Source organism: Fusarium graminearum, chromosome 3 (genome assembly GCF_000240135.3).
Source record: "Fusarium graminearum PH-1 chromosome 3, whole genome shotgun sequence".
Classification (NCBI taxonomy): Eukaryota; Fungi; Ascomycota; class Sordariomycetes; order Hypocreales; family Nectriaceae; genus Fusarium; species Fusarium graminearum.
Window position 1 is genome coordinate 1,464,673 of NC_026476.1, and position 13,813 is coordinate 1,478,485.

Genomic DNA, 13,813 nt, shown 5'->3' on the forward strand with positions numbered 1-13,813 from the left:
CAACAGTGAACTAATTTAAAAAATCAATACCAAGCTGCCAAGTCTGCTGTAAAACACAATACCAAGACGACAAGGCCGGTCATGCTACTATGTATGGAACTTGGCAAACTGGAGTCAGGAGTGGAAATTCATGATTCAAGAGCCATGCAAAGGCAGAGGCTAGACAGGATCAAAATACAATCAGATCGGTGTGATTTGATGCGCTGCTAGATTTAGAAGTTGCCATAGCACTAAGGTCCGGGACACTCGGAGGTTACTGTAAAGAGTCTGAGGCTGGGCATCTCATACGTGCAGCCGGTTTGTCATCTTACCCGACCTTCCGTTGATGAGATAATTCAATTGTTTAATCCCAGGTGAAAAGAATACCGGCATTGGCGGAATAGGAGATATAGTCAGGGGGCTTTGAGTAGATGGTAAGAAGAAGGGGAGTTTTACATAAGTCGAATGATGGTGGTTGACAGGCACGGGCAAACAACACCATAATCATGTCAACTCGGGAATATCTAGATGGCCCCTGTTTAAACAGAAACAAAGACAGAGACAGTGGGGGGATACTAGCGTTTAAGTAAATGTGCATTGATAACAAGGTAGTAGAGTGTGATACAACCTGCACATCAATATGAAATAAGCTCACTCACAGCTTGACAGCTCAGACTGAGACATCTCATGGTTACATTATTTTGTCCGTCTTGTTCATGTCTTTTGTCTATGACTGGTCCATTTACCTGTCGCATCGCATGTCAGCCAGTGTATGTGCGGTAAAGTTGGTAGCGGGCGATCCATTACCGCAAACATCCCTGTCTAGCTCGGCTCGGACTCTGCTCTTTGAGGTGCACTTCAGGCCTTGCAATTGGTTCATCAGCCTTTACAAGCCGGCATCCGGCAACAAGGAGTGCTTGGGTCCCATGGGTATTCCCTGTTTGGGGCTGGCTTGGCTGGGTTTAATGCTTCCGGGACGACTTAGACAAGAGACATGTCGTGTGCCCTCAAAAAATAGGTATCCGTGACCTAGTTACCAGGTGCTTGCAGAAGGGAAAGAAGAAAAGATAACTACCAATTACATCCTGAATCATGCCGTGAGGCCATGTTTCTTGGCTACCAAGCTATGTACTGTAACTGTAAGCTGCGAATATCACCATAGACTTATGCCCGAGCGTTCCGTTGCTTCTTCCAGCAAACAAAACCCGACTCTGTCCCCCCAACAAACGACTTCTCATATGTGCTCTTTTCCCTATGATCTAAAAGTACTACGGTGATTTACCTGATGCCCTTTTTGATTTCTGTTCATTTTCGTTTGTCCTATCTCATCTTGGCATACCTTTTGCAGTGGTGTTCGGCATCTACCGCTTTGTACCTTACCAGACACTTTGACTTATATCACGTCACGAAGAAGCTTAATTTAACCGTCAGCCACCGCTAAGTTACTCCATCATGGGAGTTGGTTCGTTTCTTGAACCTCTCGTCGTGGTGACTCTCCTCTTTGGGGGCGCCTACTTCAACCGTAGCAAGGACTACAACTTCTGGACCAATAAGTCGGGCTTCGCCAGCCTCAAGAGCTATAAGCGTTCCGATGACCTACCGAAACGAGACTCGACCGAGAGTTTGATGAGTGGATGGAGTGGTTCACGCTCGCCAACTCTTGACTCTCATAAGAATGCCCAGTCGAGTCTACGCCGTCGAAAATTGCAAGTGTTTGGATACAAGCGCATCGTTTCTACACCAAACACACAAGTCTTTGAGGACCGTCTTCTAAGTCGACTTTTGAAGAAGCTGCCTTTCTTGGTCGAGTGCTGGTACTGGTTCCTCATCTACTTTGTGTACCAGGTTGGTCGGGCCATCACTGCCTTGACTCTCGATGAGGGCACCGTCGATGTAGCTCGTCGACACGCTCTTCAAATCATTCATCTCGAACAGCGCCTTCATATCTTCTGGGAGGTCGATTTCCAAAAATGGTTCCTTGCTCGACCAACCATTCTCCATTGGATCAACCGCATATATTCCTTCATCCATATTCCCGGTACTATCATGTTCCTGGTGGTGCTATACTACTTCACAACAACTCGCCATCGTCGCTTTGCTGTTGGTAGTGTGCGTTACGACAACGTGACTGCTGGCCCTGCTTTGTATGAAGCCCGCCGACGAACTATGGCCATGTGCAATCTCATTGCGTTTGTCGTCTTCACAAGCTGGCCTTGCATGCCGCCTCGTCTTCTGAGTGATCTCGAGTATCGGGGTCCGGATGCTAAGGAATCCAAGAGCTTTGGTTTCATCGACACTGTTCACAGTGGTACTGGTGAAAGCAGCGTCTGGACTACTAACAAATTCTGTAATCAATATGGTAAGTTAAAGTCGTATATTGTTCAGATAACATTGCTAATGGTACTTGTAGCTGCCATGCCTTCATTGCACTTTGGTTACTCTCTCCTCGTCGGCCTCACAGTCGCTACTATCCCCATCGCCGGCCTAAGATCCTCATCATGGAAGCGAATTATCCTCGTTGCCGTGGGCATGTCATACCCAGCTCTGATTCTGACTGCCATTGTTGCAACGGCCAACCACTTCATCCTCGACGCCGTGGCCGGTGCCATGGTTTGCGCTATTGCCTGGAACTGCAACGATTTCCTGCTCAACTTTTGCATTATCGAGGACTACTTCCTAGCTTTGCTGCGCCTTCACAAGCCAGTGAACTGGACGGATCCTGAGACAGCCGTTGAGCCCGAGTTCCAGAGTGCTTTCATGTCCGAGGATGTTTAAAAGTGGACGAACAAAACGAGTCCATGAATTTCATATATAATTATTTACTTCGAGGGTTTTTCTCATTTAGCCGTTGGGCAGCATATGTCGACAGTTTTATGACTGCGGTAGTCGTTTATAATAGCGCTTGTCTGAAAGAAGTTGGGTGAATACCACCAACACAAGGATGGAACATAGATGTACGCAGACATACCCTACCGTCAGTTGGATACCTTCTGCACCAGGTTTTTGAAGTTGATAATCCCACAAAGGGAACGATCATGGTTCATATGATCTAAATAATTTATGATTGAATTTTATTCATTTCTTTGTATGCCGAATGAATTGGTATCACTATGCACAACTAGGGTAGCAAGTTTTGAGGTCAAGTTTATGTTAAAGACAAATGAACAAACCAAACTACGTTCAATTAGGCATAATCTAAATTGTCCCGTTCCTCTTCCTGTAAATCAAGTTTGTCTCGTCTCTTAGTAGTCAATCCCTCATACGTAGACATGTACGTATTTGCAGGACGTGGTGTGAAGCTACTCAAACCCATTCTGTATGCCTGTGACGACGCTCGTTGGTGATATTATTTCCTCTGCCTAATCGTTCTGTTAAGGCTAGCAGAGCTAGGGTACTTGTGTTTTATACAGAAACGCTTTATCTGCAGACCAACTCAGCCACGAGCTAAAGTACCTCCACTAACACGCCTAAAGTGGGGAGCTGTTTGTGGCGGGGCACGTCGTCATCTGTGATCCGTTTGGGCAAGAGACAGCACCTGGCTCTGCCTTCGTGCTTGCTTGCATTTACTCACATGCCACCTCGACCTTGAGAACATGCATTCTTTTCCAACGTGACCATTTAAACACTCCTTCTTTCTTATACAAACTTTACCTGTGTTACAAAAGTCAAGTGAATAATACCAGATACCTCACTGAACAACTCCGAGCCAGGAGCTCAACTTCTCGCCATGTCGCAGCAGAACTCTAGGGCAGCTGATGCCCCGCCACAGCAGTCTGCGCAACGATCTGCATCACCATCGAACAGCTTCTATGCGCTGAGCGACGATGAGGAGGGCGAATATAACACTATTAGAAATGAGGAGACCGGAAGAGGTGTGAAACTTCTCTTTTCCAAGAGCAAGGTGAGCATTCCCCGAGTCTACACATCACACCAGATGTCGCATTTGGAACAACAGCGAACAACAGCTGACAATCGCAGGTTTACGTCCACCCAACACCATCTTCAAAGGATAATATCCCGGGATATGTCGCACTTCTACAGCAACGAGGACACCAAGAAGAGCGCCCCTCTTCATCTTCTTCCCATGATTCACAAAAGATCGCTTCCTCGGACCTACTTCTCGCTTGGATCCCTGAGTCTTCACTCGGCGACTCTGCTAGCATCTACGTCAAGGTCGACCTTTGTGACGGAGACACGCCTCCTAAACAGTCTTACTTGGTACCTCCCCCGCCGACCGTTACGAGCCATGTCGGGTCTGTTGGAGGATATGCCTTTGCGATCCCCGTAAATGCGGTATACTCGCTTCTTGTTCGCCCTCCCAGCCTTGGTTGGTGGTATGGATCCGTCATCATCAACTCCCGTGCGGGCGACAGTTTCCCCGCCCTATTCTTCCACGACAATGAGTGCCAAAGTACGATGCTCCAAAAGAAGAAGATCGCTCGCGACACATTTGATCCCTTTGGAGAATCGGGACAGATGTTCTGGGGTGGTGACGAAGTTGTCAAGTGGCTGCGTCGTTATGTTAAGATTGAACGATCCGGCGCCGAGCCAAACATATACTTGATAGAGCCGTCAAAGGAGGATAGCGAAGCCTTTGGACATAAACTTACCTCCAACGCATCGCAAATCGGCAATCAGGACAGTTCAACAGGAGCACAGCAGCGCAGTGCGGGTGGACCTTCCAGCAAAGATGCCGAGATGGACCCATTTGTCAAGTTAATCAAGGAGACTGGTTGGAACCTCATGGAGAAGTTCAGCAAAGTTACCACATTCACGCGAAGAGCGGCTCAAGATATTGTCGAGAACCCGAATTTGCCACCACAAGTGAGACGACTGCTGAGGAACCCAGAGGTTCAGACTCTCCAGGATGAGTTCGACAGCGCCAGAATTTACCTAGCTCGCTGGGCCATGGGTATCCAGGAGCAAAGTGATCGCGATCGGAGACAGAGGATATGGTCCGCGAACGACGTGATGGAGCTTGAGGATACCGACGTTGGCGAGTTTGAGCTTCTAGAAGGCGCCAGCAACTTGTCTCTCGAAGAACGCCGAAAGGTAGTGACAATGAAAGAATGGAACACCTTCTTCGACCCCACTACTGGCCGGTTATCAGTCACAATCGACGAAGTAAAGGAACGAGTTTTCCACGGAGGCCTAGATCCTGATGACGGAGTCCGAAAGGAAGCCTGGCTCTTTCTTCTTGGCGTTTACGAGTGGTACAGCACTGCCGATGAGAGAAAGGCACAAATAGCCTCCCTGCGTGATCACTATTACAAGCTTAAGCTGTCGTGGTGGGAGAGACTTGAGGGTGATGGAGGTGAGGGCGAGACAGGTGAGTGGTGGCGCGAGCAAAAGAGTCGGATCGGTAAGTTGTTCATTATCTCTTGGTCTTTCTACACCAAGCACTTTACTGACTTTGTGATTTCTACAGAAAAGGATGTTCATCGAACAGATCGCCATGTGCCCATCTTCATGGGCGAGGATACACCCCATCCTGATCCGAGTTCGCCATTTGCCGAAGTCGGCACCAACGTACATCTTGAGCAAATGAAGGAAATGCTCCTGACCTACAACGAGTACAACAAGGATCTTGGCTACGTTCAGGGAATGTCGGATCTGCTGGCACCCATCTACGCTGTAATTCAGGACGATGCTGTGGCTTTTTGGGGCTTTCAGAAGTTCATGGAGCGTATGGAGCGCAACTTTCTGCGTGATCAATCTGGCATGCGCAACCAGCTCTTGACGCTTGATCAACTCGTCCAGTTCATGGATCCCGTACTCTGGAACCATCTTCAAAAGGCCGACAGCACCAACTTCTTCTTTTTCTTCCGAATGATTTTGGTTTGGTACAAACGTGAGTTTGAATGGCTGGATGTCTTAAGATTATGGGAAGGCCTGTGGACAGATTATATGAGTGCCAACTTCCACCTTTTTATCGCGTTGGCAATCCTCGAGAGACATCGCGATGTTATTATGGAGCATCTGCAGCACTTTGACGAGGTGCTCAAGTATAGTGAGTATTGCCATCCCACTGAGTGTAGTGAATACATCTTAACAATCTCTAGTCAACGAGCTCTCCACCACAATCGATCTCGAAGCAACTCTCATCAGGGCAGAAAGTCTCTTCAAGAGATTCCAAAGACTTGTTGATGCTGTTGACAAGAAGCAAAACTTCCCTGCTCCCCGATTCAACCCCAAGAACTCCTCTGGTTCGTCAGAATCAGCAGAGTCAGGGCCCTCAAAGGACGGCAAGACAAAGGATGGCAAGACACCTGCCAAGGGTAAAGCTAAAGAGCCTGAGGCACCTCCACAGCCAAAGACAATCACCCCTGAATTGCGCAAGCTGTTGAGTAAGGAGGTAGAAGTGCTCCCTAGGACGGCCGTGGCTCAGAACGGTGACGGCATGCCGAACAAGTAACCTCCAGGGTTGAGCTACACATGTTTTGTTGGTCAAGTATACTTTTACGCTTCGACAAGTTGTTTTGCTAAGCTGTCAATCAATTTATGCAGGGAGTTAGTGGTATTATGGGAAATTCAGCCCCTTTGCTTTATTTTTGCACGGCTTTACTGACTGCTAAGGGATATGCCATATTATATTTTATTTTTCAGGTCTCTAACCGGAGCGGAAGCCCCTGCAAGATTATAGTATATATTTCTACAATTTACTGCTTCAAACATGATTATTAAGAAGGTAAAAGTCCATTATTATCTTGTAAAACGCCTTTCTATCCTTTCAAGAAACGTGAACGCCAGTCATCCAACAGGCAGGGTCTTGACTCTTCCAACCTTGTACGCATATGTCGCCTTCTTCAGAGTAGGCCCCTTTATCTGTAGCCTCGCGGTCCACTAGGTAATCCTCTCCTCAGACCAGCGCTACCACCACCGCCGCCGCCGCTGCTTGCCTGGTCATACATCCCGCCTGGCCCAAATCGGTCCTCATAAGCACCGCCTCCACCTCCGCCTCCGTTGTTACCAGCTGGAGGTTGGAATGGCCCTTGGCTTCCAGCTTGTGGACTCGTCGTACGGGACCCACCGCCCCAGAGCCTTTGTCGTAGCCTATCCTGTGCAGACCCTCCTCCAGTAGCAGCACCTCCAGGCGGAACACTGGCTGTTTCGGGCCTTCCGAGTTGACCGCCTGTGTTTTGATAGCTTCCTCCACGCTGCTGACTTGGTAATGGCCGTCGAGATACATCGCCGCCCCCTGGTTGTAGCGACGCGGGTGTTCGACCGCCACCGGCACGAAGACTCTGGGGAGCTTGTTGCTGTGGTTGCTGAGGACCGTTATCCCATAGACTGCTAAGGCCTGCATGCTGCTGCTGTCCTTGGGCACCGAAACGCTGTCCAGCCTGGGGTGTCATCATGGGCTGGACGGGTTGCTGAGCTGGGGCCTTAGGGTCGGGTGGCAGCCATGAGGGAAAGGGGCGGCCTTTTTCGGAATAGTAGCCGCGAAGGACGCGGCAGACATGAGTATCGTCTTCGGTATCGCCATCTTGTTCTCCTGAGAGGAGGTTTTGGCGGAGAGAGGAGATTTGAGAAGACGTCTTTTGGACGAGGTTGGAGTACCAAGATGCCATGATGTAATATGTTTTATCTTATGATAATGATTCCTTAAACAATATAATCGAGTGTTTTCGCATCGATAAGTGCTTTAAAAGCTACAAGTTGGGCGTGTCGCGTTCGTTCGCAGTCGATTTAAGGAGTATCGATGTCCTGAGCGTCAGATTGAGTCGCAACAGGTGAAGCATGCGACGATAAGCGCAGTTGATCCAAGGCCGTCGCAATCGGAATGGATATGCAGCCAGCTGCTAACTATGGGTTGGTTATAAGGAGGATTAGAGGGTTGTTGCAAGGGTCGAGAAAACAGGTCGAGGTTGGCGAGTTTAAAGAGGGGAGAGTTGAGTTGGAGGTGAAAGTGACGCAGGGATTCTTGGACAATGCAATGCAAGTGGGCTGGGGGAGTTTCACAGCTGCCTGAGCTAATCATGCGCTGCGCTTGGGCGGGGCATTTCAGAGGTAAACGAACATAGGACTTGGTGGTGGAGCAAGAGTCCTGTCTGTGTCAGACTTTGTTTTGAAACTTAGTTTAGTTTGACACTGATATGTTTGGGTAGTTTTGAACGGTGAAGAATCACAATCGAGTCAATGAGAATAATTAAATGACAGTCTATTTGATGTCTGTAAACTACCAAGCAAACCCGCTCAGCAGAAATAAAGTAGACTAGTGTACCGCAATGTGTCCCAGATGGTGCAAAGTGAAGACCATCCATCATGATGCTTTTTTCTTTCCTTCTCCCCATTTTCATTTCATCTTGCTTAGGAAACGCAAACTCCGCAAACGCCGAGGCTTTACTTTGTACAAGAGCAATTACCATGACAGATCGTTGGTCAGCATCAGCTTCTCCTTCTCCTCCTGTCTGGGCTTCTTGTTCTTCATCTTGATGGCCCGTCCACGCTTTCGCTTGTTGCCGGACTTCTCGCTCTCGGACTCTTCGCTGTCTTCTTCCTCCTCGTTCTCCTCATCGTCGTCGCTGCCGAGCCACTCCTCAAGGTCGCCGAGCTCGTCATCGCTCTCGCCAATGTCGGAAACATACTCGACCTCCTTCTCGAGGTTGTCCTCCTCCTCATCCTCGCTCCACTCGACTTCCTCGCCATTCTCATCGAGACCCTTGTCCATATCGGTGTCACGCTCGCCAGCGCCGTCACGCTCCATGGCGTTGAGGACCTTCTTCCAGATGTGCTCGCTGACGTTGAGGGGCTGATCACCGTAGGCACCCTGTCGTAGGCGTTCGACGAGCTCACGCTCAATCGTGCGCTCGAGTTTGGCAGCTGCCTCGGCCTTGCGCTCACGGGCCTGCTCGCGATGCTTGATCTTGGGTGCCATCTTCGGGACGAGCTTCTCGCCCAATCGTTCATCCTCAGCTGCAATGCGGCGCATGCGGATTTGAACTTGTGTCAGGCGTGTAAGACGTTGCTTGCACCTGTGGATCATATACTTGGGCCAGTAGATCAACAACTCATCCAGTTGCTTGAGAGCTTCACTATAAGAACGAGACAACAAGCGCTTTTCCCATAATTTGCTAGGCATATGTGATCTTTCAACCGTTTTAAGGCAAGCGTATAACTTCCCGTTCTCTTCTCGAATCGTGGCATAGCGAGAGTTGGCGAGAGGACAAGACTGACGGTTACACAAGCCACTGTGGTTGTATTCGTTACGACAGAAGGCATTTTGTGCTTTCACATGTGGGGTTCTGTTGTAGAGGTTAGCTTATTTGTTATCTTGTACCTCGTATGACCTTGGTGAGATTGCAAGACTGGGGGCAGCATGTCGTCTATACTGTGTCTTGTCGAAGCTCAAGGCTCGAGGGAAGAATAGCAAGTACAGGAGCAGCTTACTTAAGTCTGTAAGAGCAGAATCCACCATTGCCGTTGATAATGTTCCAAATAATCTCGTCGGACGCCATTGTGAGAAATGTTGAAGTTGGCGATAGTTCGCGATACGACACAGAAGAGGTTGATGGTGTTTTGTCGTAATTATAGCGCTGGGAAGTGCGCAAAAGAAAGAAAACTCCAAATAGAGTTCCTATAGACTCGAGAGACTCAGAGTCCGTTCAAAACCAAGAATGACCGAGGTTTTGAAGTTGGTAGATGTTTGCGATTCGACGCAGCAGAGGATGGCGAGTAGAAAAATTTCAGGCTAGTTTACTAGAATTTCGTCCCGCTATCTTATCTCTGGCTGCTCCAGCACTGGCGCCCAGACGCCACATCAACAGTGGGCCAATCACCTATTCAGGATTCTCAACCTAAAGCTTCAACAGCGCAACACCCATCACACTCAATGAGCATCATGATCGAACCAATACTTGTACGAGGCCTGATGAAAGGGCTTTAGACATATAGACAGCCAGAGACTCTTCCTCAGAGTAGACTCGTATATTTAGATTACCCACAAGGAAAAACGTACATATGTTTCAATTCCCCTCTAGTTGGCTAACCACCAACATGATAGCACAGATTGTGGCTGTGTCCCGGACGCTGGTTTCTCCGAACCGGTTGCGCTGCGGCTCTGCGTCAACTGTAGTACGTACCATGACAGCTGCGATAGCATCACCTTTGGAACTTGGCCCGCTTAGCCGCGTAACTCACCATCAACAAATTCTCGTTTGTCAGACTCGACGAAATTAGTCGCTTTGTCGCACCCCGACTCGATCCTCCCACTTCGACCGATAAGATCTCTTTTTCCTCTCCCCGCGGGGAGTCTCGTTCGTCGACACTGTTGCATACCAGTCAAACATAAACACCATCGCCCAAGATGTCTGCCGGTCTCAAAACCATCATCGCACTCTCCTTCGTGCTCGCCGTCGGATTCCTCCTCGTTATCCTGTCCTGCGCGCTGTGGAAGGTCTACTATCCTCTGCTCGTCGTTGCCACCTATGTCATTGCGCCCATTCCCAACTGGATCTGCGGACACTGCGCCAACCCCGATGATTTCGTCGAGAGCTCCGGTGCTGCGGTTCTAGATCTTGGACGTTTCTTTACGGGATTCTTTGTTGTTATGGGAATTGGTAAGCTTCTTTAGTGTTCCTGGTCGAACCGGTGTTACGGCGCTGGTTTCAATGGATCTCACTCAGATTGTTCGCGTGGCTAACTCTTGCGTAGCTCTACCCGTCGTCCTCGCACACTCCGGCCTCATCGAAGTCCAAGCCATGGTTATGTCCATAATCGGCGGTCTACTGATTTACGGAACCATTGTCAGCTTCGGCATGTTCTTCCACGAGGAGCAAGATTTCTAGGCGCGCGCGCGTGACAGAAACGTGTGAAGTCAGGAGAAATCGAAATCACGGAATAACGACTGATGAGGCACGTAGCCTTGCAGGAAAGAGGAGGGTAATTTCTAGCATAAAACCTGTACAACGCGTGTATGATCACAGAAGACAAAGGAGTCGTATTGGCATTCAGCGGGGTTTTAAACAGGGGTCTCGGTTACTCACAAAGAGGATTCTTTGACTTCCGATATGGCAATAATATGGCCATAGTCGGTCGTCAGTGTGTATTTGTGGGCGTCATATAAATCGTATTATTTCTGCTCTTTGTAATGCTTGCGTTTCCCTGTCTATGTTGTTGAAATCCAACCCAAAACTCCGACGATGTTTACGTTGAGGTATCATGTCCCAAGTTAAATACTGCGCCTGTCCTTTCCAACCGTCTAATCCAATCTACATTTTTCTTTTAGAACTGCCACTCAAGCGGCGTCTCGGAATACGCCCATGGGGCCGGCAAGCTTGGTAAACATCTCATCCCTTTCTCCCTCAGGGGTACTGAGGATAGTTACCGCACCTCCAGCCCCGATCCTCCACACTTCCCTAGGCTCTATCTCGCCTTCTCCGGCAGGAGCCTCTTCGTCATCCCACCGGAACATGGTCCGTATCGTGACACTCCAGTCTCCTGCACCAGTGACATCCATGTATCCAACGACACCAGAGTACAGACTTCGCTCGTGGTGGCCCTCAATAACCTGTAAAAGCTCGCAACTGCGCTTCTTTGGCGCTCCTGTCATACTTCCAGGAGGAAGAGCTGCAGCGAGAGCATCTAGACCGGTATATGGGCAGTGTGAGTCAAAGCTGCTTCGACGAGCACCATGAGGCTTGTTGCCATTTCGCCCAGGAAGTTGACCATTGACAACCGTAATCATCTGGAAAACGGTGGCATACTCTTCCACCTTCATCAAATCAGGGACTGTAACATGGCCGACACCACAGACACCATGCAAGTCGTGTCGCACAAGATCGACAATCATGAGATTCTCGGCCACTTCCTTGGGTACATGCAGAATCTTTTCGGCCTGTGCCAGTGTAGAAACAGCTTCCGACTTACGGACGGTGCCCTTCATTGGTCTCATCGAGCAAAGCCCGTTACTGTCGTGCCGCATAAAACGTTCAGGGGAACAGCTGAGCATTGTAGCGCCACCGAGTCGGATGAATGATCCGAAAGGGGCTGGCTGTCGACTTCTGAGTGTCTGGTAAATATGCCAAGGACTTCGCTCATTGTTGCGAGAACGAGGCCTCTCCATAGTTGTTTGTGATGTTAGGCAAAGTTCATAAGACTCTCCTGCTGCGATGAAGTCCTGACAGACTCGGACCTGCTCCTCATATCTATCCGGTTGTGGTGTTGTGATGTTAAGTCGCTTGTGCTGAACAGCATTACCGTTGCTATGTCCGTTGCTTGGCACTCTTTGAGAGAGGCACTGTTGAATTCTTTCCGTCATTCTGTCAAGCCATTGGTCATTTGATCCTCTGGTCTTCAAGTTTTGGACGTATGCCACACCAGCTCGATGATCCAGAACGATACTCTTTGTAACCCATGCCAAGCAGATGTCAGGTCGCGCATGACCCCTATCCTCTGGCACCATCTTTTTCTCAAGGCCATGCAAGCCCATCTCGTAAGTGATGAAGCCCATGAAACCGCCTTTAAAGGCTGAGTTTGATTGATCAAATCCAGAGGGATAGCTTCGTCTCTCCCAAAAGTTGGAGATGATTTCCCATACTTTGACGGTGCCGTTTTCCAGACTGACCGTCTCAGTCTTGTCTTTCCCCTCAGCTGTACACGGAAGTCGAACTGTCACAAAGTCATCCAAGACTTTGTACTCAACTCGTAGTGCTTCTTCGACCTCGAGAGCGATGATGCTGTTCAATGCCAACGCATCGCCGTTCTTTGAACTCGATGAGTCGAGAATGACAGATTCTCCGTCAGTCAATCCAAGCGCCTCGACGATTTCTGGCACACCAACTCCCTGAGGCAAAGGAATCGCTTTATGCGTGTACTCTGCTGATTTGGCAAAGTCTCGCAAGGACGTAGCTTCGCCATGTGACGTCGACCACCAGTCTTCTGAAAGTCGTTCCTTATGTGCAGCCGCAGACTCTAGATGGTTTGGTGGCGAAAGAGTCTGGATCTCCAGCAAGGGGCCCTGTACATGCCGTCCATGGTTCTTGTTCCACTGAAGGGCAGCTTTGAACCAGTTGATAAGTACGCCATGTGCGTTCTTTTCAGTGCACACAGATTCCGGATGATACTGAAGACCCCAGAACGGCTTTCTGAGATGTCGCACGCCCTGGAGAACCTGTTCGCGTCGGCCATCATCTCTGAACTCTGTTGCCCAGGCCAAAGGTGCAAACTGGGAGGTGGGATTCCAGCGATTCTTTTCCTGCCATTCATTGCTGTACTGGCCGATATCGACACATAAACTGTGATAAAGAGTAGCCTTGAATGGTGGCACTTCGCGAAAGATATCTTCTCCTTGATGCTCAATCTCTCTCACCATGCCATGCAAACCTCTCTTCAGTCTCCTCACAGCTCCGCCATGCGCAGCCAGAAGACTTTGGAAGCCAAGACAGATACCCAAAACGGGTAATTGACGATGCTCAGGGAGACTCCAGAGCAGGTTGAAAGCCCCGACGTCTTCCGGGTTAAGCGGAGATCCGGGGCCGGGGCCGCAAACTACGGCGTCGAACTGAGAGAGATTATCGAGAAACTCCTGCTCTGTCCATCTTGCAGGTACATCATTCTCATCAAGCCTGTCGATGACCGAAAGATCAATCCTTATGACGAATATTTCTGCACCGAGAAGTGTTCGGAGAAGGGAGACAATATTATTTGTGAACGAGTCATAGGCGTCAATGAAGAGAATCCGCTTCGGCTGCTTGGCCGAGGGTTCAGGGCCTGTGGCCATAATTTAGGGGAGATTCAATGTATCAGGATGATTTAAGTGAGTTTGGAAAGGATAGAAAAGACTCTAGTAAAGATGATGTTGTTGTGGATAGAAGATAACAAAATCCAATAAACT

The 13,813-nt window shown here is 49.1% G+C and overlaps 6 protein-coding genes across 6 annotated transcripts; 3 read left to right on the forward strand and 3 right to left on the reverse strand.

The window, feature by feature from the left end:
- The first annotated feature begins 1,177 nt into the window (after positions 1-1,177).
- Positions 1,178-3,021, forward strand: FGSG_05190 (uncharacterized protein). Its single transcript, XM_011325396.1, has 2 exons — positions 1,178-2,338; positions 2,390-3,021. Exons 1-2 carry the CDS (start codon positions 1,432-1,434, stop codon positions 2,752-2,754), a joined length of 1,272 nt encoding a protein of 423 aa, XP_011323698.1. The 5' UTR covers positions 1,178-1,431; the 3' UTR covers positions 2,755-3,021.
- A 685-nt stretch (positions 3,022-3,706) lies between these two features.
- FGSG_05191 (GTPase-activating protein GYP7) lies at positions 3,707-6,394 on the forward strand (the record flags this gene model as incomplete). The annotated part of the gene is made up of 4 exons (XM_011325397.1): positions 3,707-3,880; positions 3,958-5,341; positions 5,408-5,989; positions 6,042-6,394. The coding sequence occupies 4 exons, from the start codon at positions 3,707-3,709 to the stop codon at positions 6,392-6,394; spliced, it is 2,493 nt and encodes an 830-aa protein (XP_011323699.1).
- Positions 6,395-6,800: 406 nt separating this feature from the next.
- On the reverse strand, positions 6,801-7,550 carry FGSG_05192 (uncharacterized protein; the record flags this gene model as incomplete). Its single annotated transcript, XM_011325398.1, has 1 exon — positions 6,801-7,550. The coding sequence occupies one exon, from the start codon at positions 7,548-7,550 to the stop codon at positions 6,801-6,803; it is 750 nt and encodes a 249-aa protein (XP_011323700.1).
- Positions 7,551-8,120: 570 nt separating this feature from the next.
- On the reverse strand, positions 8,121-9,634 carry FGSG_05193 (uncharacterized protein). Its single transcript, XM_011325399.1, has 2 exons — positions 9,370-9,634; positions 8,121-9,224 (listed from the first exon to the last, which is right to left on the reverse strand). Exons 1-2 carry the CDS (start codon positions 9,435-9,437, stop codon positions 8,342-8,344), a joined length of 951 nt encoding a protein of 316 aa, XP_011323701.1. The 5' UTR covers positions 9,438-9,634; the 3' UTR covers positions 8,121-8,341.
- Positions 9,635-10,167: 533 nt separating this feature from the next.
- FGSG_05194 (uncharacterized protein) lies at positions 10,168-11,069 on the forward strand. The gene is made up of 2 exons (XM_011325400.1): positions 10,168-10,538; positions 10,633-11,069. The coding sequence occupies exons 1-2, from the start codon at positions 10,286-10,288 to the stop codon at positions 10,764-10,766; spliced, it is 387 nt and encodes a 128-aa protein (XP_011323702.1). The 5' UTR covers positions 10,168-10,285; the 3' UTR covers positions 10,767-11,069.
- A 146-nt stretch (positions 11,070-11,215) lies between these two features.
- On the reverse strand, positions 11,216-13,699 carry FGSG_05195 (uncharacterized protein; the record flags this gene model as incomplete). The annotated part of the gene is made up of 1 exon (XM_011325401.1): positions 11,216-13,699. One exon carries the CDS (start codon positions 13,697-13,699, stop codon positions 11,216-11,218), a length of 2,484 nt encoding a protein of 827 aa, XP_011323703.1.
- Between the last annotated feature and the right edge of the window lie 114 nt (positions 13,700-13,813).

Excerpts from the sequence above, each read along its gene's own strand:
- FGSG_05194 (XM_011325400.1), top strand. The coding sequence starts at position 10,286 with ATGTCTGCCGGTCTCAAAACCATCATCGCACTCTCCTTCGTGCTCGCC. Across the intron at positions 10,539-10,632 it reads CTTTGTTGTTATGGGAATTG|CTCTACCCGTCGTCCTCGCA; the intron begins GTAAGCTTCTTT and ends ACTCTTGCGTAG.
- FGSG_05193 (XM_011325399.1), bottom strand. The coding sequence starts at position 9,437 with ATGGCGTCCGACGAGATTATTTGGAACATTATCAACGGCAATGGTGGA. Across the intron at positions 9,225-9,369 it reads TTCTGCTCTTACAGACTTAA|AACCCCACATGTGAAAGCAC; the intron begins GTAAGCTGCTCC and ends CCTCTACAACAG.
- FGSG_05190 (XM_011325396.1), top strand. The coding sequence starts at position 1,432 with ATGGGAGTTGGTTCGTTTCTTGAACCTCTCGTCGTGGTGACTCTCCTC. Across the intron at positions 2,339-2,389 it reads CAAATTCTGTAATCAATATG|CTGCCATGCCTTCATTGCAC; the intron begins GTAAGTTAAAGT and ends TGGTACTTGTAG.